We start from the raw sequence: 22,873 nt of genomic DNA, 5'->3' as shown, positions 1-22,873 counted from the left end.
TATGCCCATTTCTTCTCTTGCATCCCAGTCTACCACAGAGCTTCCAGCCCAAACAAACAGGAAAGAGCTGACAATAGTGTGATTTCATGAGTTCCAGGAGGTCCTCCAACTCCACCCCTGTCCCCTCCTCCAACTCCATGCCTTCTACCTCCTCCTCCAAATCCCCCCATCCTCTCTGATTCCCAGTACCACTGTGACTAATAAAAACCTAAAGTTGAATTCTCTGAGCTTTCTCTTTAGCACTCAAGCTTAAGTTGACATGTAAGAAAGTATTGAGGCAGGATTAGATGGGGGCTGCATTAGAACAGAGGCACCGGTGAGTACTGGCATGGAAAATGGGTGGCAGAAGATTGATTTAAGAAGTTTTAAGTATTTCAGGACAGAAGGATGCAGGTAAGATTAGCAAGGTGCTAGAAGAAATCAGGTGACTCTGGTCCTCCAAGAGTCCCATTGGGAGTGTAGAAAAGAAACATCTAGTAGAACTCCTTCACTGTGAGGAGAGCATTTTCATTTATATGTGTGCATATGCATATGTGTATATGTATTTTGATCATGTTTTCCACCTCCAACTCCTACTGCATTCTCCCCATCTCCCTTCTACTCAGCCAACCTTTCTTTGTTCTCTCTTGCTCTCAAAAAACTCACAAAAAGGAAAATAACAAACAAACAAACTACCACAAGACCAAGAATGTCAAAACAAAATTAAAGGAATCAAAAAGCCCACAACGAGAAAATGATCATGAAATTAAGTTTGTGTTAGTCAGCCAGTCCTGGGCATGGGGCCTGCTCTGCACTGTGATTGATTAAACCCAGTGACACTCCACTGGAGAAAAAGGATTGTCCCTTTGCCAATAGGTTCTTGGTTAAGGCCCAGAGCCTGCGTCTAAGTCTTCCTCTCAGTGCGGTGACCCCATCTGGTTTGAACCTGTGCAGGTCTTGGGTGTGTTGACACAGTCTCTACTAAGAATCTTGCTTCTGAATTTAACAGAGCCCAGCCCCTGCTTTCAGCTACTTCTGATTGCCGTAGCTCTTCAACTATGTGTGCAACCTTGTGGACCTCCCCCACCCCCTGCCCTTATGCTGTAATGTTGACTGGTATGGCCCTGTGCAAGTCTTGTCCAGGCACCTACAGATGTTGAGAATTCATGGATACGAAATACATTAAAGTACTGGGTTTGGCCAGAATTTCCCAGCCAGAGTGGAAATGCATACTTATTAAAGAATAATTAAGAAAAGCACCAAGTAGGGAGAATTTCTCACTGGTTTTGGAGACATGACCTTTAAATGCCTTTTCTTCTTCTAGGTTACAAGATAAGAAGAAAGGGCAAGACTTTCGAGTTGGCTTCTTTGAACTGGTAATGAAATGCACTGTGCTGCTTCACTTAGTCGATTTTGCAACTGTGAATTATTCACACAAGTGGAAGAAGAGCCAACTCCTTAGTCATCCTGGCTCTAGAGATCGGCTGTGTAGTCATGAGCTTTACCGGACAAGCTGAATAGTGATTAGACATTCAATGCTTAGCAAACACACTGCCAGGATCAGTATAGCCACTTGGAATAGAATCCATGGACACACAATTATAATCTTAATAAGGCAAACCTTCACAGTAACTCCCAGAGCAGTAGATCATATATAGACATTGTTATGAGAAGTCTTTAGAAATTCCATAGCTTATGTATCTACCACAAATTTGTATAGGATGGAGGCATGTCTTCCTTCCTTCATTCCTTCCTCTCCTCCCTCCCTCCCTCCTGCCTTCCCTCCCTCCCTCTTTCCCTCCTTCCTTCCCTCTCTCCCTCCCTTCCTCTCTCCTTCCTTCCTTCCTTCCCTTTCTTCCTTTCTTCCTTCCTTCCTTCCTTCCTTCCTCCCTCCCTCCCTCCCTCCCTCCCCCTCCCTCCTTCCCTCCCTCCCTCTCCCCCTCCCTCCCTCCCTCTTTCTTTCTTTCTTTCTTTCTTTCTTTCTTTCTTTCTTTCTTTCTTTCTTTCTTTCTTTCTTTCTTTCTTTCTTTCTTTCTTTCTTTCTTCCTTCCTTCCTTCCTTCCTTCTTCCTTCCTTCCTTCCTTCCTTCCTTCCTTCCTTTCTTTCTTTCTTTCTTTCTTTCTTTCTTTCTTTCTTTCTTTCTTTCTTCTCTTTCTTTCTTCTTTCTTTCTTTCTTTCTTTCTTTCTTAACAGTGTTTCTCTGTAGCCCTACCTCTCCTGGAACTTGCTTTATAGACCAGGCTGGCCTCCAACTCAGAGATCTGCCTGCCTCTGCCTCCCGAGTGCTGGGATTAAAGGGGTGTGCTACCACCGTTTAAGATGGAGCATTTCGGCATCTGTGATGATGATTTGGAAGGAAGTAAAGTCAGCTCCTGACCTGAGGAGAATAGACTCAAAGATCTGGATGTAATATAAGGATCTGATGTTTTAGACAATCAATAGATAGTGCTTCCACATAATTAGTGTGAAGACAACTGCTCAGAGAGATGACCACCACAAGCACCTGGTGTTGAGTGCTATTTATTAGAATAGAAGTGAAATCAAATAGCCCTCCTGCCCATTCCCCTCCACCCTACCCCATCCCCCGTGCACTTTTTACATGTAGATAATCTCTGAACCTTTTGTTCTTCAAGTTTCGATTTTCTTCATCAAAAGACATCTGGCTGATGTTTTTGGGAAGCGTGTGCGCATTGCTCCATGGAATGGCCCAGCCAGGCATGGTTATTGTTTTTGGTATAATGACAGATATTTTTGTTGAATATGACATTGAAAGACAAGAACTCAATATTCCAGGAAAAGTGTGTGTGAATAACACCATTGTATGGATCAACAGCTCCTTCAACCAGAACACAACAAATGGAACAAGCTGCGGGTATGTTATTTTTCTTTTTGTTACATCTTAAATTATAATTCAAAACATCCAAAGACAATTCCGGCGGAGTTGGAATGGCATTTAATACAGAAGAATAGAAAAACAAACTTACCCATATTGATAGAAATTCTTTAACTTTGTAGTTATTTCTATCCCTCCAGGTTTCAAAACATCAATAGACATTGCTAATCAAATACCTACACCAACAATTGACCACTTGGCTTACTATAAGCCCGAACATGACACTATCCATACGTATTACCACTAAGAAGATAATTGAATTTCACTTGAGTCTCCTGGACAAGAGTTTTTTTCCTACTAACCACCTCCGCCTTTTTTCTTTTTTCCTCTCTCTCTCTCTCTCTCTCTCTCTCTCTCTCTCTCTCTCTCTCTCTCTCTCTCCTTGGCTTTGTCCTCTCTCCATGTGTTCCATGAGCATGCCACATTAAAGGAATATGAACCAATAGTTACATTTTCATCAAGAGGGCTGCAGCTGTGACAAGAAGGTAGCCCTGAAGAACTAGCTAGAGCATTATGGAATTCAGACAAGCTCAGTCACTGTGCTGCTGTTGTCTCTGTGATACACCCAACAGCCCACTTTGTAATCACTGAGTCTGTAGTACACATGGGCTGACTCACTGTTGTGGCATGGACTTTGCTTCTGCCTTGTGCTGCTCAAATGCAGGGTGAATTCATTGGCATGTGTGAGTCCATATGCTCAGGTTCATGAGTCAAAGGCAGGGCATATCCTGCCTGGAAAGACGCTTGGGACGGCTTTCTCAAACACTTCTTTATTTTTCATATTAATTACTGAAATGTTGACAGGGTTGGTTTAAACTGAGTCTTTCTAAATCATTAAGGATTTTTCATTGCTTCAATCAAAAAACTTTTGAATGTCAATTAAGTAATATGAATGTGTAAAAGCATCAAGGAAGGGCACACTGTCCTAGGAGTCACATCCTTATTGTGTAGAGCCTTGGTGTAGTCAGTCAGACTTTCATTCATCCAATGATCATTCATAAAATATTAGTTACAAACTAGTGAGTGCTGGATGATGAAAAAACACAAAATCCTATGCAATACAAAGAATTACCCTTTAAAATTAATAAGCAGAGGCTGGGGAGATCATTTAGTGGGTACAGAGCTCACAAATATGAGGTCCTGAGTTCAGATTCCTGGCACCCACATAAAAATCAAGAATGGCAGAGCCTGCATCTGCGACTCCAGAGCTGAGGGAGATGGCAGGAAGAGACAAGAAAGTCCCCAAAGCTCGGTATCCAATCAGCCTGGTCAATCCTTTAGCTAGAGGAGTGGCGAGAGACCTTGTCTCAAAAATAAGGTGAAAATATGTGTGCATCTCTTACACACGTACATATCTATATATGAACATATATACTTGTACTTACTGCACATGCACATTTTTAAAAGTGAATTTAAAAATTAGCAAGCCAGATTATTGGAAATAAATTTGCTGGCTTTTGAATTTGTATGCTTCTCTAAGCTTGCAAGAATATTTTCTTCTGAGAGACTCAGCAGTTCCTATAATGAGACTGATTTCAACGAGCCCTTTAAAGCTCCTCATTTCTGTTGGAGGGCAGAAATGAACTACTCTTCTGAGAGTGATATCACTGCAGCCACTGGTAACACTGGGCCATTAAATCGTGACGATAAAAGTTAGGGAGGTCACACTGGGCATCTTAGCTGCCTGTAGACATTTGTTAGATGAATTGAAGAATGAATCTAACTTTGGTGTTTACATCACCTTGATGTGCAAAGAATCACCTGTTGCTTCTACCACCCACTGGCTCAGTGTTCTCAGGTCTTATACCTGGGTGATAAATGTTGCAAACTGCAGCTTTCAAAAGAACAATGGCCTCAGTTGAAGTCACATGACACAAGCATTTAAATGAGCATTAGGTAAGTATAATAAGCAGATAAAGCATTCAAAATGGTCATTTGTCTTCCTCATTTAAAATACTCATATGAGTAAGCTGAAATGGATTAGGGCATACCTTTCTTAGATTATCTCTTCACCAGGAACTCTTTGACAAGGTAAATACTTATGTGTTTTAGTAGCCACCGCTATGAGTACTATTATTCCTTTATCTTTTGTGGGGTGAGATCACTGTGAAAGTGGAGTTGGGTAGATCCCAGGAAAAGGGAGGGAACGTTTCTCATGTGTCCCTGGTTAAAATGCCTCCCAAGTTACCTAAGGGTTTCAAGATCCTGTCTTGGAAAAGCTTATTGTTAAGGATACAATATTGCTACTTTGGAAGATAGATGTGCTGATGTGTCAGACAAGCCAATAACTTAGTGACGTATGTGTGCAGGCTGTGGCAGATGTTTGTGTGCTTTTACTTTATCGTGTTTCACATGTCTTTAAGCTGTTGAGTGGATGGTTAAGCTAAACTCTTAGAAATAGTTCTTAGTCAGTTCTCATAGGCAGTTCATTTAGTTCTCTGCAATTTCTGGCATATTCTTTTGGCCACATAGACTGTGATTCAGTTTGGAAAGCACTACACACACACACACACACACACACACACAAGATTGTGAATATTGGGTAATACAAACCTTTGCGGTCCTGTGACTGCTGACCATACCACCACTGGAGAACTGTTTTCTCAGCTGCCCCCCCCCATATGGACACCCCAGGATAGAAGTCTGAGGCTGTGTTTTCAAATGATTTAAGAAATCTGTATCCCACCTATTGTACCCTGACTTCCCATCTGTCGTGCCTGGGCAAGAGTGATTGATTTTCTCTGAGAGGTCACGTAAACGGAGTCATGCAGCATGTGGCCCTTTAAGACTGACTTTAAAAACAGCATAATGTTTTCGAAGTTCTATGTTGTAGTACCAATCAGTATTTTATTTTTATTTGTTGAATACTTTGCTATATGGATATAATGTTTTATTTCATCTTATGTATCCATTGGTGATAATTTTAATTTTTCCTGCTTTTTTGCTATTGTAAATAATACTGCTTTGGACAATTTTGCTTAATTTTCTGTGTGGATGTATGAGTTCATTTCTTGTAATTCTGTAGTTCAAAATGGAGTTGCCAGGTCATTCCCATGTAATTCTAGAGGAGCTGTCAGACTGTTATCATAGTTACATCGAGCAGGTTACCTGGAAGTGAAGCTGGGAATGTATGGGAAGGTAACAAAAAGAGATGGAGACCAAGACAACATTGCTGTTCAAGGTCTCAAAGTTTAATGAAGAACTCCCAATATATAGGCAGGGGAAAAGGCTGGAAGCTTCTCAGCAGATTCAGCTCAGTTGCTCCTCAAGTGGTTAGTGTTTCTCAGGAAACTGCAGGTCCTTGAAGAACAATAGGCTTCACTTTGGTCTGAGCACTCCACCTTAGGTGGAGGGGATTATGGCTAACACAGGAGTGCCCACTCAAACGCTGGGAGAGGAACTTCACATTGGACAATGTCAAGTTCCTGCCAGGAGGCATGGCACCTCAATAAGGCTCTCTAGTTCTGTAGTTCAAAATGGAGTTGCCAAGTCATACCCATGTAATCCTGGAGGAGCTGTCAGACTGTTATCAAAGTGTTGGACCTGTCATTGAACCCAGAGTTTACAGATTCTGCTGCAGTGGCTGGGTAGAAAATTCCAAAGGTCTTTCTGCCTCTGCCTTCCCAGTGCTGGGGTTACAGGGGCATGCTGCTGTGGGTGACTTTTATGTGAATGGTGGGGACCAGTCAGGTCCTTATGTTGATGTGTCAAGCACTTTACCAATTCAACATTCCCCCCCCATTCTTCCAGCTATTGAGGAATTTTGTTACTATATCCACTAGACATATCAGCATGTACTCCAGTTTTTTTGTTTTTTGTTTTGTTTTTGTATATTTTAGAACCTGGTAATCAACACTGAACTAATAGAATGATTTTGGAAGGTGTTCTTTCAGTGCTCACTTCAGCAGCACATATACTAAAACTGGAAGTGTTTCTTTCAAGTCTATTTTTTTTTAAAGTCTTAAAATAAATGCTATCAATATTTAACTATTTGGTAAGATTCCTCAGTGAAGCCTTGGTCTTACCTTGCTGAGTGTTTTTGATTGTTGATTCAGTTTCTTTACTGGATTTAGATCTGTTCTTATTGCTAATTACCTTGGATAAAAATTTTAACTTAATTACACTAAAATTGCATTTAGAAGGAGGTGTTTAGACATGTGTATACATTGTGGGGTGGCTAAATTACCCTAGTTAAATACATATATCATTATACATACTGTATAATTATACAAGCAACATACATTCTTTCTTTTTTATTAATCGTTTTATTCATTCACGTTTCAAATGATATTTCCCTTCCAGGTTTCCCCTCCACAACCTCTCCATCCCATCCCTCCTCCCCCTTGCCTCCATGAGGGTGCTCCTCCACTCATTGACCCACTCCCACCTCACTGCCCTGGCATCCCCTTATGCTGGGGCATCAAGCCTCCTCAGGACCAAGGGCCTCCCCTCCCATTGATGCCAGATAAGGCCATCCTTTGTTATATATGTAGCTGGAGCCATGGATCCCTCCATAAAATACATTTTTAAAATTATTTCATTTATTACTACACTGTTGCTCTCTTCAGACACACCAGAAGAGGGTACCTGATCCCATTACAGATGGTTGTGAGCCACAGTGTAGTGGCTGGGAATTGAACTCAGGACCTCTGGAAGAGTAGTCAGTGCTCTTAACTGCCGAACCATCTCTCCAGTCCCATCAACATGCATTTGTGATGAAAACACTTAAAATCCTTCCTTTAGCTTTTCTCAGGTATACAAAGACACCATTACTAACTGTAGTGTGCTGTGCAATACAACTTTTACATTTGCTCCTCTTGCTGCCAAAGTTTCTATCTTTTTTTTTTTTTAAAAAGATTTATTTATTGCATGTATGTGGGTGTTTTAGTCAGGGTTTCTATTCCTGCACAAACATATTATGACCAAGAAGCAAGCTGGGGAGGAAAGGGTTTATTCAGCTTTCATTTCCACATTACTGTTCATCGCCAAAGGAAGTCAGGACTGGAACTCAAGCAGGTCAGGAAGCAGGAGCTGATGCAGAGGCCATGGAGGGATGTTCCTTACTGGCTTGCTTCCTCTGGCTTGCTCAGCCTGCTCTCTTATAGAACCCAAGACTACCAGCCCAGAGATGGTCCCACCCACAAGGGGCCCTCCACACTTGATCACTAATTGAGAAAATGCCCCACAGCTGAATCTCATGGAGGCATTTTCTCAACTGAAATTCCTTTCTCTGTGGTAACTCCAGCTTGTGTCAAGTTGATACAAAACCAGCCAGTACAGTGAGTACACTGTCCCTGTCTTCAGACACACTAAAAGACAGCATTGGATGCCCATTACAGATGGTTCTTGAGCCATCGTGTGGTTGCTGGGAATTGAATAGTTTCTATCTTTTTTGATAAAATTCTGGTCTCTTCATTCCCAGTTCCTGAATACCACTATTTCATTCTTTCCTATGATTTCCACTTTTTTAGACTTTCTGTCTAAGTGAGATTGTGTGATACTACGTCCTATGCTGGGCTTATTTTACTTCATGAAATGGCTTCTAACTGACAAGGTGTCCCATTCCTTTTAAAGGCCAAATAGGATTACATTGTGTATATATGCTATCTCATATATTTAGTAAGGGTTTTACTGCTGTGAACAGACACCATGGCCAAGGCAACTCTTATAAGGACAATATTTAATTGGGCTGGCTTACAGGTTCAGAGGTTCAGTTCATAATCATCAAGGCAGGAATATGGCAGTATCCAAGCAGGCATGGTACAGGGGGAGTTGAGAGTTCTACATCTTCATCTGAAGGTTGCTAGTGAAAACTGGCTTCCAGGCATCTAGGATGAGGTCTTAAGCCCATACCCACAGTGATACTCAATAAGGCCATACCTCCAAATAGTGCTACTCCCTGGACTGAGCATATACAGACCATCACATATGCCATATTTTCTTCACTGAGGAATTGTTAAACACTTACTTTGATTACAGTACCAGCAAGATTCCTTTAAAATTTGTATTGAAAGACAAAAGAGCAGAGCTAAGTTCATTGAAAATAAAATAAGCTATCGAATGTCAACATCAATTGTAACTACAGCAATAGAGCCTTGTATGGTATTGATGGAGGTTAGACAGAACTCAGAAATATATCCACAAAAGTAAGTACACCTATTATTTTAAAAATAAGGATGGAATAATTCAATGGAGAACAGATAACTTATTGTATGATATTGGGGCAACTAGGGCCTGGGGAGTGAGTGACAAAGGAAAACAAAAACACTAAGAAAGTGAACCCAAGAGACCCATTGACTTAAATATTTTTTAAAACTATCAATTTTTATGGCTGTATGTGAGATCACTTTTATGTTTTAGACTAGACCCTGAGATTCTACACTTGAAATGTGAAGCAAAGCCCACAAAAGAGAAAATGGTCCTCTCTATGAAAGAGAAGCTGGGACTCTCAGAGGAAGGTAGACCCCCAAAAATCATGCAGGATGATTCTTTTCTAAATAAACGGGATCCCAGTAATTTAGACTAGCACTGCCACCAAAAAAAGTGCTATTTTTTGGACTACAAAAGTCCCTTATTTCCTGAAAGCAGTTTTTGAGTATTTCCCACTCCCTGGCTTGGTTCGCCAAACCAAGTCCCTGTGTCCGAGCATGACAGCTCCGGGGAAGTGAAGGAGACTTCTTAGAATTCCCTGCAAGTATTTCTTCAACTTGTGAACTAACCCTAGTAAGAGAAACCTCCAGGGATTTAGCCAGCAGAAAGCTAGGGCTAATGGGACAGGCCATCTCCCCAGTGAGAATATGACAAACATGATTTTAAAATGCCATTTTTTTTTTTTTAAATAATGCCATTCTGGGATGGAGAAGGTAAAAAGTCTGGCTTACTTTCCCAAAGGTGTCAACATTAAGCTCTTGATTGTCAGCGCATTTCTTTCTAGAATTGTCTTTCCAGGCAGCCCAACAGGCTTATTAAAACCTTTCCTCTGCATGTGAATATTTAATAGAAATGTATAGTAAGTTTATTTCAAATCCCTCTAAACCTACCAATACAACCTTTGATACCTGGATCCTATTTGTAAAACTCAATACTTTGCCCTCTTTTTAAGGTTGGTGGACATTGAAAGCCAAGTCATCCAATACTCTGTCCTCTACGCAGGAGTCGGCGCGGCTGTAATTATCCTAGGATACTTTCAAGTTAGTAGTACCTCTGTCCTACTTCCAGACATTTGGCTTTGTGGACACCAGATGAAATACTCAGTTCTGTATATGAAGGCTCTGAGAGAGTAGGGAAGATTCAGACAGCAGAGCAGTCATTGTGCAGGAAAGCAAGGGGTGTGGAGGGGTTCGGGGGGGGGGGGAAGCAAACGCGAGGGGTGGGGTTGGGTGGGGTGAGGGTGGGGAAGGGAGGGGTTGCAGCTAAGGAGCTGCCTGCCAGACCTCCCCTATCTGCCGCTCTTCTCAGCGAAGACTGCATCTGTAGGCTGGAGCTGAGGAGCATGGAGAGAACCAGACATTGAGAGATCAAGAGAGAGCAACATCTATTGTCCTAAAAATTTTCTCTTTCTTTGCTGAAGTCTAACCAAGTGTCCTTCTAGTCCAAATTCTATAATTCTGAATCTCAGGGTTTTTCTTTTTTCTTTTTTTCTAGTCTTAGGTGATAAAAATTTTATTAACTAAGAAATATATTCCACAGTTTGTTATCTTCTGCAGAAAAAAAGAGATGATTTCTCCATTTCACTTATCCAATGAGTCCAGACAGCATTAGTTCTAAAGAGAAACGGATCCATTTCTCTTATTCTGACTTCCGTTTTCATGACGCCCATCTTATTATTTTTTTTTTTTAAATTGGGGGAAATCTATCAGGAAATGAGATTCCCTGCTTGGCTCGTGATTTTTGGCTTAAATTGTCCCCAAATAATTTCATTCTTTTTTATTGTTTATTTTATTTATTTACATTTCAAAGGTTATCCCCCTTCCCAGTTTCCCCTCCACAAACCCCCACCCCCTTCCTCCTGCCTCTACGAGGGTGCTCCTCCACCCACCCACCCACTCCAGCCTCATTGCCCTAGCATTACCTTACTCTGGGTCATCGATCCTCCACAGGACCAAGGGGCTCTCCTCCCATTGATACCCAATAAGGCCATCCTCTGCTACATATGCAGCTGGAGCCATGGGTCCCCCCTATATGTATTCTTTGGTTGGTGGTTTAGTCCCAGGGGGCTTTGGGGCATCTGTTTGGTTGATATTGTTGTTCTTCCTATGGGGTAGCAAACCCCTTCAGCTCCTTCAGTCCTTGCCCTAACTTCTCCACTGGGGTTCCCCGCTCTCAGTCCAATGTTTGGCTGTGTGCATCTGCATCTGAATTGGGGATATCCACTAGAAAGTCTCAGATGTTAGGACCTCAAAAGGTTCCCAGGACCCAACAGGGAGGACATTAGTTGAAATACCCAACAAAGAGGAGATAGAACCTGTAGAGATCATATCCAATGGTTAGGCATGGCCCCCCGGTTGAGGGATGGGGCCACCCGCCGACCTCAAAAATAATAATTCAGAATTCATCCTGTCAAAAGGAAATGCAGGGACAAAGAGTGGAGCAGAGACTAAAGGAAAGGCCATCCAGAGACTGCCCCACCTAGGGATCCATCCCATCCGCAGACACCAAACCCAGTGGCTGTTGTTGATGCCGAGAAGCGCTTGCTGACAAAAGTCTGGTAGAGCTGTCCCCTGAGAGGCTCTGCCAGAGCCTGACCAAATCGTTTCTTGAACACCGTGCATGGATGCCTAGAGGTGTATACACGAAGGAGGAAGCCGAGAAGGGTTATGCAAAGCGGATGAATGTAAAACATCCATTTCCTATGTGGGCGCTGTGACCCTATTTCACTTGATAGTGAAGCCCAATTGGTCAAATCCAAAGAAGGCAACCTGTCCTCCTGCCAGAACTGAAGTTAAGGCTGGATCCTTGCCACCCCCACAAATGTCAACTTACCTCCCTGTTAGCGGGGGTGTCGGAGCTCACACCCTAGTCCCCGAAAGAGGCACCTTGTCAATGACTTCCTTCGTTTCAGCCAGTCACAGCAATAACCACGGGAAGTGTGATTTGTTTTTAGAAATAGGAGAAAGTAATAGACAAATCTGCTTAACCTGTTTAGTGCCACCGTGCTAAAACACACCTTTGGCTGTTTCCAGATAAGGTTGTGGATAATCACTGGGGCTCGTCAGATAAGGAGAATGAGGAAAATTTACTTTCGGAGAATAATGAGAATGGAAATCGGATGGTTTGACTGCACTTCTGTGGGAGAGCTGAATTCAAGATTCTCTGAGTAAGTAGCGCACACAACTAGGTTATAATGTATCATTTAGATTTTTTAAAAATCTCTCATGGCTATAAGTTAAGTAATAATTTGATAACATTTTCAGTTTCATTTTGATTTGCTCTGTCTCACAGATTGGCAAGCGTGACTGCCCATGGCCGTTCTGTAGCTGTGGGAGGTAGAGGCGGGATGATTAGAAGTTCGAGGCCAGTGTTGACTATACAGGCTATTCAAGGCCAGCCTGGGCCACATGACACCTTTGTTTTATAAATAAAAATAAATTAGACTTTCATAGGCATGTCATTTTCATAAATGTTAGCTTATACTATAGTTACTATAAAAAGACAGGGTATTACAATTTTGTGTGTAGACCGTTGGTCTGAATGTTAGATGTGAAATACTACAGGAGAGGGTTTAGATATATGATGTTGTTTGACCTATGGTGAGACTGAGAGATGGGCGAAGAAATGCTCTTAGAAGTCAATCTTATTAAATGGGACCTCATGAAAGTGGAAAGCTTCTGTAAGGCAAAGGGCACAGTCAATAAGACAAATCAGCACTAACCCCACATCAGATAGAAGGCTAACATCCAAAATATATAAAGAACTCAAGAAGCTAGCCATCAAAAAAAATTTTTTTTTAACAAAAACTCAATCATTTGATTTACCAATGAAGACTCGGGGGCTAGATGTTGGAGTGAAAGCCACTCAGAAAGCAAGCTCAGAAAGGCAGAGAAGGCACCCAGCTGACCCTCTTCCTCAGACATCCCTCTCTCTCATGAGGTCTCAACCAACCTCACTCAGACTTGATGCCACTCCCTTCTGCATCCTGTGTCTGTCCTCACTCCCTCTTGCTCTTAATAACCCCGTGTTCACATCCTGTCAACCAGCTGCTTGTTCTACCTTTTGACCTATACTTGACTTTATTTAATCTTGTTTACAATATTCATGCAGAAAGCTCTTCAAGTTGTGTGTTAAGACTGAGTCACACCAGGACTAAAAAGTGTTTTTTTCAGTAAATAACACAATCTCAAAAAAAAAAAAGTCAATCTTTTGCTATGTCTATGGAGGTATAGAAAGAGACCCCCAAACAAATTCTAAAAGTAGCTTGAGAAGGTTAAAAACAAATAAAACAAACAAACAAACAAAAAATAAGCAAACAACAGATTTAAAGACAGCTTAAAGTAGTTGGACCCTCCTGAGCTGAACTTGAAGCCTTGCAAAAGTCAGTAAGTATACTGTGAAGTGTATGAGGGAGGCTAGCCAGCAGAATGCTTGGTAACTTGAGACTCTGTTAGGTTTGGGATCTACACACCCTCCCTCCCCTAGCAGCCCCGGACTCCCTCCTGTATTGACTATACTTACAGATCTCTGTACAATGGATAAGTTTCTCCTTATCCATTAACAACCTACCTACCTTAACAACCATCCTATTTGAACAGTTTCTACCGAGAGTCTATCTGTGTATAGAGAATAGAAGGGCCTCATGAAGTGCTTTTGAGAACCTGCTCAGTAAATCAAAACTGTCCTTGGGTAAAATTTAGGGAAGGTCCTCTATCTACCATCTTATGAATAACTGGACATGCATATGATAAAAGTCAGATGTATTATAGAAAGAGACATGTCTAGTGGGAAAGAAGAAATAGGGCCAAAATCCATTAATAAAATTACCACCCAAACTATTCCCCCTTAGCAACCAGCCCCTTTTCTTTAGAGTGCACAAAAGAACAGATCTCAGGCCATGTGACATGGGGCCCTTGAGTACTTTGTGCTATCACTTCAGTCTGAATAAAGCTATCTTTCTTCTTTTGCAATTCTATGTGAACCATTATTTTTAGTTCTTTTAATATGAGGCCAAGAAGCTGTGCAGATGCTGTCTGTCAGTAATGTCAGAGTGGAAGTTTGGGCATCTAAAGTCCAGCATTTGCTTTCCCTCCACTCTCTGTGACCATCAACAGATATTTAACCTCAACAGACTACAATGGTTAACCTCTGGGTGATGTCTTCAGTTGCTTCTTTCTGTTAAATACCAACCTATTTGCTCCATTCAGACAAGAAATTAAGGGAATGCTCTCAGGGTTATGAGTTTAATGCAATTATATTCAAGCCATGTTCCATAATACTTTCCATCCCTGTGCTGGAGCCCTTGAATCCTGGTAGGAGGCATAAAATTAGCAAGCAAAGAAGTGACCCAAAGGAACACATATTGGTGCTCATTACACTAGGTACTGCATATAATTACTGAACTCTAAGGCAGGTTCTGCTGTTATCACCTTTTTATAGATGAGGAAACTGATACCCAGAAACTTGAATAATTTTCCCAAGAAGAGCTTGTATTCAAATTCAGAGTGTGGTCCCAGAGTCTGTGTTCTTAGCCAACAGTCCCTATTGCCTATAAATAGAATATGATACATATAGATAAACAGACAGACAGGCAGACACACACACACACACAGAGAGAGAGAGAGAGAGAGGAGATCGATCAGACATATACAGAGAAAGATATATAGACAGAAATGTAGACAGACAGATAGACAGACACGTACAGGTTAATTTTTTTTTGCTGTGGATATATGAGGAAATGATATAAGTTTTTCCTGGGAATGATCCAGAGGTTTGGAAGTTGAGTTAAGACACACACAGCTGACTCCAAGGATTGTATCTTCCCAAGGTGTGAGAAGTTCTGGAAAGGTGCGAGACAGAGTCTTCACTTCTCATTAAAGAGTGACAGCATAACAGAAGCATATGAGAAAGAGAAAGTGAAGCAGCAGAATTCAGTTGTACTGATCTACACCTCTCTTATTTCTAGTGACATTAATAAAATCAATGAAGCCATTGCCGACCAGTTGGCCCTTTTCCTCCAGCGCCTGTCGACGGCTATATCTGGGTTCCTTTTAGGGTTCTACAGGGGTTGGAAATTAACCTTGGTGATTCTCGCTGTCAGCCCTCTCATTGGGATTGGGGCAGCCGTCATAGGCCTGGTAAGAATGCTTTGTTTCGTTTTGTTTTTAACATTGTTTCATGGAAAGATGTACATTTATACCCACAAAAAAAAAAAAAAAAGCGGAAACATGATGCTTGGATGCCTTCGCCAAGTATAGTCAATGTGATTTTCATTGTATTGATTTCTAATATTTGATTACCCCTCAGTATTAAATAATGCTCCGCAACACTTGAATTCACATTGTTTTAGTAAGGTAAATGTTATTTGGCGGACAGCAGTCTACTGCATGTACTCAGGATCTTCTATTTTGTCCTGTACTTTTTAAAGGGGTTTCACACTATCTCTAATTCTTACAAAGAAGGAACATGCCTACACCAATAAGGCCCAATAAATGGAGCTCAGAGAAGCAAAAGGAACTACCTAGCAGTTCAGTGGAGCCTGACACCTAGTCGCTACCCACTCTCCAGCAGACCCTTTGTTCCCCAGGCTCTCCTGCTCATAAAGGCACAAATTCAGTCAGACCAGCAATCAGTATTCCAAAAAGGTTTCTTCCTTCGCCGCTGCATCTCCAGTCCATCTGGCCAATTTCTGGGTCAGATCTGCAGATTCAATTAGAGTGCCATCTCTGTTAGTATCTGCCCATTACCTCCATTACTCAGGTCAGGCCCAAGTGTAGGAATAGACGTCTCGGGATCACTGCAGTGAAATGTCTCCCTTGGTTGCAGAAAGTATTATTATTATTTTTTTAATCTTTAGAACTTTTTTTTTAAATCTTGCCATCCCAGTTCATGAGCATGAGGCTAGCTGAAGGCTTACTCTAAACAGAATGCAAAGGGAACACGTGAGCAATACTTACTTATCACTGAACAGCAGCTAATAACCACCATGATGATGGTTTCCAGTAAAATATCCTGTGGTCACTGATTATCACACTTACACACTTCTGGGGCAATACCAGAACAGGCTAAGAGTCACAGTATCAAGGAACTCTTGTCACAAAGCCATCTGACCTTGCCCCTAACAAGTATGTATCACTGAAGAGCAGCACATGTACCCCTTCGGAACCTCCGCACTATCTCTTCAATACAGGGGTAACAGCCTAAACTGTGGGATAACTTGGGGGTGGCGTTCATGTTCTACATTAAGTACAGCAACTATGGTTAAAGAGATATTTTAGTACTTTTTTTTAAAATCCACAAGATGGCGCAAGCTTTCCTACAGACCGCTGTCCTGCCTTGCTCCAGAGAACCTCAGATTCCACTGAAGACCCTGAGGGGCTCTGCAAAATTTTGTTCAGCTTTTATTTCTCTTTCTATAGTCGCCTTAATTCTTTCTTCAAACTTGCAATCAGTTAATACACATATACTCATGGGTCCCTGCGATAAATCGGTACACCTATGCTCATGGGTCACTGCTGTGGGATAGAGCAATTGTCTAAACTTGAATTGAGCCAGACTTCACAGTCCAGTTTTCTGTGTCACCAAAGTGCCTAAGATTCTAGCTTCTTCGTTTGTAATGTTGCAGCTCTGCCCTGACTCTCTTTGCATTGGTGGCTATACTTGGCCATCCCTGTAAAATGATAGCAGCAACTTTGTTGCATGTAAATCAAAGGTAGGATGTGCACGGAGGAGCAACATATGACACAGTACAGCGGCTGTGGGTTTTGATGTATGGTTTTGTCACACTTTCCTCTTTAGTGTGAGAACATGAGTAATTATCAAATATTACAAAATATATGTTTCTTAAACTCCCAATGCATTCTGCTCTTTGTTTCTGTTTTGTTTTTCAAGACAGGGTTTCTCTGTGTAGCCCTGGTTATCCTGAAACTCACTCTGTAGAGCAGGCTGGCCTCCAGCTCACTGAGATCCACCTGCCTCTGCCTCCCAAGTGCTGGGATTAAAGGTGTGAGCCACCATCACTTGACCCAATGTGTCCTATAATTAAGTAATGTGGCCCTCTACTAAAGGTAATATCACTCATAACTCTTTAATATTCTTACTACGGTGCAAAAATGTCTATGTTTCAGGAATAAATTAGAAGTGGGATAAACGCTGTAATGCTATCCCACCAAACTTGAACATGAATCACAGTGTTGGGGAAAAACAGCTTTTTAATTTAAAAATTTTATAAAATTTAGACTGAATAAATAGTAAATATATTGTTGAAGCTATTTTCATTTATCTTGTGTTTATAAACTCTAATGTTTTGCTAGTTATAGTACTGCTAAAGGTCTAGAAAAAATAAACCCTGTTAGAATATATACTCTTATCATCTGAGTACTAGATGTGTCTTAGATTTCCAAGTTAAGTGCGTTTCCACAATATTACCTTCCTCCCTTCTTTCTTATTGTTGTTGTTGGCTGGTTTTGATTCTGACAGGCTCTAATCTATCTCAGACTGGCTATGCTCTCATGTAGCTGGGGTTAATCCTGAATCGCTGTTTCTCTTGCACGTAGTGTGGTTGTAGGTATATGTCACCACATCCAGCTACTTTTGATGAGGACTCAGTCCAAACCCAGTTTTAGAAAGGTGACTTTTGAAAAATTACTGAACACAGTTGCCTTTTTTCTTTCGTAAAAATTAAAAATGTAGTAAACCCCTTATGTTTGAGTCAAAATATTTACCTGATGCCTTCTCCTTTGGAATTTCCTTTGCGATGCTCTGTCTGTGTGTCCTGGTCCTTGCTCTCGGTCTCTACACTAGCCAACCATATTCCTACATTAACCTCGAGTCCTTTTCTCTGATGTTTATAAATTCTGCAATGGTTTCTTTCCAATAGTGAAGGGCTATATCATAGTTTGACTTAGGGACCCTATTAGCACAACAGCTGAAACATTAATATTGCCAGATTTGAGGGTACTTAACTCTGTGAGAACATTTTCATTAAGATAGACTTTAATCTCATTTTAACATTCCCAAATCCAAGCACCAATGGATAATGTTCAACATGAGCTGATCTTGAACCAGCTTTCTCTCTCTTTTGTTACAATGGAACACCTAGTGTTTCGTGTTAAACCATGCCACCTGTCCATTTTTTTTAAATGAATCACTGACTGACAGGCTGACTTCCCTTTTATTCCTTTGGATTTTAGAGTGTGGCCAAGTTCACCGAGTTTGAGTTGAGAGCTTATGCCAAAGCCGGGTCTATTGCTGATGAAGTCCTTTCATCCATCCGAACGGTGGCTGCTTTTGGTGGTGAGAATAAAGAGGTTGAAAGGTGGGTTATTGTGAATGCCTGTTGCTTTCCTCAATTTCATGAATCAATACAGTTCCTTGACTTTTATTTTTCCTCTTCATTTTGTACAACACGGCAGATCCACTATGATTTAGAGCAACAGGAGGGGACATTTGTTCAGGAGGTGTTGATGGGCAGAGTGTTACAAAAGGTCTAAAGCAGCGTTTGGGGGTGTCAGTTTCCCTTGTGGATCTTGCGATATAGACCAGGGTGGTCTTGAGCTCATGGTCTCCTACACTGGGCACCCAAGTACTGGAATGAAAGGTATGAGTTACCATGCTCAGTACAATATGCTTTTGGAGATGAGTTTTAGAGAGCCGAATAGGCAAGAAACTTCTTTCAAATGCTAATGATATAAAAGCGTATATATTCTATACCTCACGTCAACCTTCAGCAGCATTTTCTGCCATTGAAGATAATCTACTGCATCTACTAAACATGTCTACATGATTAACAGACAACGGACTACACAGACAGCACAGAGATGCAGCAGACAAGAAAGACTTAGCAAAAGTAAACAAATGATACTACATCACATTTACAAGCTCCCAGGCACAACAGAAACAGCTCGTAGAAAAGACAGCCATCAGAAAGGGAGAAGCTATATGCAAAAACTATGCATCTGACAAGGGACTGCTATAGACAATATGCAAGGAACGCTTTAAAAGCCCACTAGTAAGATAATGATTAATCCAGCTTGAAAATGAACAATAGGGTTAAGAAGACAGCTTGCAAAAGAAGACACACAAATAGTCAAGTCTATTAAAGCACCTTGATCGCAGTGACTAGTTACCAGGGAAATGCAACTCAAAACCAGCATATGATACTAACTCACCTAGTAAGAATAAAGGTTGGCAAAATGGCTAACATCCAATGAGGATACGGAGGAACCCTTGTACGATATTGGTAGACATGCAAATGAGTAGATCTATTATGTAAAACAGCAAAGAAGTTACTCAACAAAGTAAGAGCAATCATGTGATTCCATAATCCCACTCCTGGGGACACACCCAAAGAAAATGAAAGCAGTCTGTGTAATAGACATCTGCACCTTTGTGTCTGCTGTAGTGCTGTTTATAAGAGCTAAGGAATAGAGATGACATTAAAGTCTATTAATTGATCAATAGATTAGAATGTGATACAATTTGATCATAAAAGGAACAAAATTTCATTATTTGTAACAATGTGAATAGTCGAGTGAATAAGGCAGGCTTGGGAAGAGCTACACAATTGCACTTCTATATGAGGAATCTACAAATGTTGGTAACAGATATTACTAGTAAATGATGGCTGCCGGAGACTGTACAGAGCAACGGGGAGAGGTGGGCAGAGAAAGGTTGACTAAAGGATATGAAGTTATGGTCGGTCAGGAGAAAGTTCTGATGCGCCAATACACAGTACAACTATAGGTAGCAATGTGCTGTACATTTCAAAAAGCAAAGAAGGATTTGAAAATTTGTCTTTTGTTTTCTGTTTTTTTTTTCACTAGATAGCCAGTCTGACTTTGACTTGCTATATAGCCAAAGCTGTCCCTAAATTTGGAATCTTCCCACCTCTGACATCCTAGGTCTAGAATCACTGGTTTACTCCTATACCCAGTTGATAAATGATTGAGACTAGCTAGCTATTTAGCTAGCCATCCTGATTTAAACACTATAACATGTGTACATGCATCAAAGCATCACATTTTATTCCCACCACTACATATGATGCTTTGTTTTTATGTATTAGTAAAAAATTAATTTAATTTATAATTTCAAAGACTAAAGGAACTTGACTCATGTCAGTTGTCCCAGCACAAAGGAAACTAAGGCATCTATTAAAATTGGTTGTTCATCTATTGTAGCAAAAAGAAAGAAAGACAGAAAGAGAAAAAAGAAAGGAAGGAAAGAAGGAAGGATAGCATGATCCAAATGCAATTCCATTTTTTTTCACTTTTTAAATTATATTTTATTTATCTTATTAAGGAAGAGGGAGGGTTGTGTGCTCAGAACAGGAGCCTGAAGATCAGTGGAGAGCTGCAGGAGTCAGATCTCATCTTCCACTCTGTGGGTCCTGGAGGTCAAACTTGAGTTCTTGGACTTGGTGCCTTTACTCACTGGGTCATCTTGACGGCTCTATAATATCTCTTTAATTAAAGATTTTTTTTTTTTTTTGGATTTGGTTTTTTCAAGACAGGGTTTCTCTGTGTAGCCCTGGCTGTCCTGGAACTCACTCTGTAGACCAGGCTGGCCTCGAACTCAGAAATCCACCGGCCTCTGCCTCTTAGAGTGCTGAGATTACAGGCGTGTGCCACCACGCCCGGCTTCTGAACATTTTTTAATTGAACATTTAATTGAGTTATGAAGCTATTATGCTGTTAAATGCCCTTAATAACTTTCATAATTTTTCATTTAAGCAAACAAAATTTAGCACCAGTAAATTATGATAAATCATTATAGGGACTAATTTTATTTTATTTTATTTTATTTTATTTTATTTTTTTTTTTTTGAGACAGGGGTTTTCTGTGGAGTCCTGGCTGTCCTGGAGCTCACTCTGTAGACCAGGCTGGCCTCAAACTCAGAAATCTGCCTGCCTCTTCCTCCCAAGTGCTGGGATTACAGGCATGTGCCACCCCACCAGGCTTAGGGACCAATTTTAAATAGAAGTAAAAACTTAATTTGCAAAAATTATACAGTTGCCAAAAATATGGTTTTACATCAGGGCAGTGGTGGTGCCCATCTTTAATCCCAGTACTTGGGAGACAGAGGCAGGCAAGTGTCATGAGTTTGAGGCCAGCATTGTTGTCTTAGTCAGGGTTTCTATCCCTGCACAACATCATGACCAAGAAGCAAGTTGGGGAGGAAAGGGTTTATTGAGCTTACACTTCCACGTTGCAGTTCATCACTAAAGAAAGTCAGGACTGGAACTCAAGCAGGTCAGGAAGCAGGAGCTGATGCAGAGGCCATGAAGGGGTGTTTCTTACTGGCTTGCTTCCCCTGGCTTGCTCAGCCTGCTCTCTTATAAAACCCAAGAGCACCAGCCCAAAGGTGGAACCACCCACAAGGGGCCCTCCCCACTTGATCACTAATTGAGAAAATGCCCCACAGCTGGATCTCATGGAGACACTTCCCCAACTGAAGCTCCTTTCTCTGTGATAACTCCAGCCTGTGTCAAGTTGACACACAAAACTAGCCAGTACAATTGTCTATACAGCAAGTTCCAGGATATCCAAGGCTACACAGAGAAACCCTCTTTTGGAAAAAAGGAAAGAAGGGAGGGAGGGAGGGAGGGAGAAAGAGAGAGAAAGAGAGAGAGAGAGGAGGAAGAGAGAGGCAGAGAGAGAGAGAAGAAAAGGAAAAGAAAGAAAGGAAAAGAAAGGAAGGGAGGAAGAAAAGGGAAAAAGAAAGAAAGAAAGAAAGAAAGAGAAAAGTGCATTTATTCTTGTAATTTAGTTAATATTTCTTTGAACTTTTTGGCTTTAGTTGGTTGGTTGGTTAGTTGTTTGTTTGTTTGGTTGGTTGGTTGGTTTGGACACACAATCTCACTATGTGGTCTTCACTGGCCTGGAATTCACCATGCTCACTAGTTTAATCTGTTGGTTTGGTGATAATTGCCTTACTTTCTGATGGAAAACATGATATATCTTCCAAGGAAACCTTTTCAACATAATTTTTAATAGCCCCCAAACAAAGGCATTTGTTAAAAAATTTTTTTCTCTTGGGACCAAAGTTACAACCAACTTCAGAAGCTTTGTTTGGGGGGTGGTTGACTATAATCACCAGAAAAATATCGATATTCTTCATCACGAATGCAGACACAGACACAGACAGACATAGACAGACAGACACAGAGACACACAGACAGACAGACATATACACAGGCGTGCTCTGTCTGTTTCTCTTTCTCTGTTTCTCTGTTTTTCTCTGTCTCTCTGTCTCTCTCTCTCTGTCTCTTTCTGTCTCTGTCTCTGTCTCTGTCTCTCTGTCTCTGTCTCTGTCTCTCTTTCACACACACACACACACACACACACACACACAGGCACCCTCACACTCTCACACCCTCACATTTTAAAATTTATGTCTTGAACTGCTCAGGCTGGCATTGAGCCAACCCTTTTCTGTTTACAGGTATGAGAAAAATCTTGTGTTTGCCCAGCGCTGGGGAACTTGGAAAGGAATGGTGATGGGCTTCTTCACTGGGTACATGTGGTGTCTCATTTTCTTCTGTTATGCACTGGCCTTCTGGTACGGCTCCACACTTGTCCTGGATGAAGGAGAGTACACACCAGGGACACTGATCCAGGTACTTTGCTCTTGTTTCCGATATAGTCTTTATAGCTTGTCAGAAAGGTCATCATAGTAGCCCAGAGGATTAATCCCTTTAATGTCTTAGGCAAGAAAGCCTCAGTAGTTTGCTGAAGTCCATCTGCAGGGCCAACAATATTGAGACACTTTAGTGAAGAGAAGTTGAACCCATGGGCTGATGAGACCAGCAATTTAATGATTTCCAATTAACTAAAGATTTAACAGCTATA

At 41.2% G+C, this 22,873-nt stretch overlaps 1 protein-coding gene across 1 annotated transcript in view; it reads left to right on the top strand.

Annotated features, from left to right (window-relative positions):
• The window catches only part of Abcb11 (ATP binding cassette subfamily B member 11), an 80,793-nt gene that overhangs the window by 1,841 nt on the left and 56,079 nt on the right, over window positions 1-22,873 (top strand). The window contains exons 3-10 of the mRNA XM_052181618.1: window positions 1,304-1,355; window positions 2,613-2,851; window positions 9,233-9,330; window positions 9,926-10,062; window positions 12,055-12,188; window positions 14,988-15,159; window positions 18,214-18,338; window positions 22,467-22,641. Coding sequence (XP_052037578.1) covers window positions 1,304-1,355; window positions 2,613-2,851; window positions 9,233-9,330; window positions 9,926-10,062; window positions 12,055-12,188; window positions 14,988-15,159; window positions 18,214-18,338; window positions 22,467-22,641 — 1,132 coding nt within the window. The remainder of the gene's footprint in view (window positions 1-1,303; window positions 1,356-2,612; window positions 2,852-9,232; window positions 9,331-9,925; window positions 10,063-12,054; window positions 12,189-14,987; window positions 15,160-18,213; window positions 18,339-22,466; window positions 22,642-22,873) is intronic.

This window comes from Apodemus sylvaticus, chromosome 5, assembly GCF_947179515.1.
Source record: "Apodemus sylvaticus chromosome 5, mApoSyl1.1, whole genome shotgun sequence".
NCBI lineage: Eukaryota > Metazoa > Chordata > Mammalia > Rodentia > Muridae > Apodemus > Apodemus sylvaticus.
This window is presented reverse-complemented; position numbering and strand designations above follow the sequence as displayed.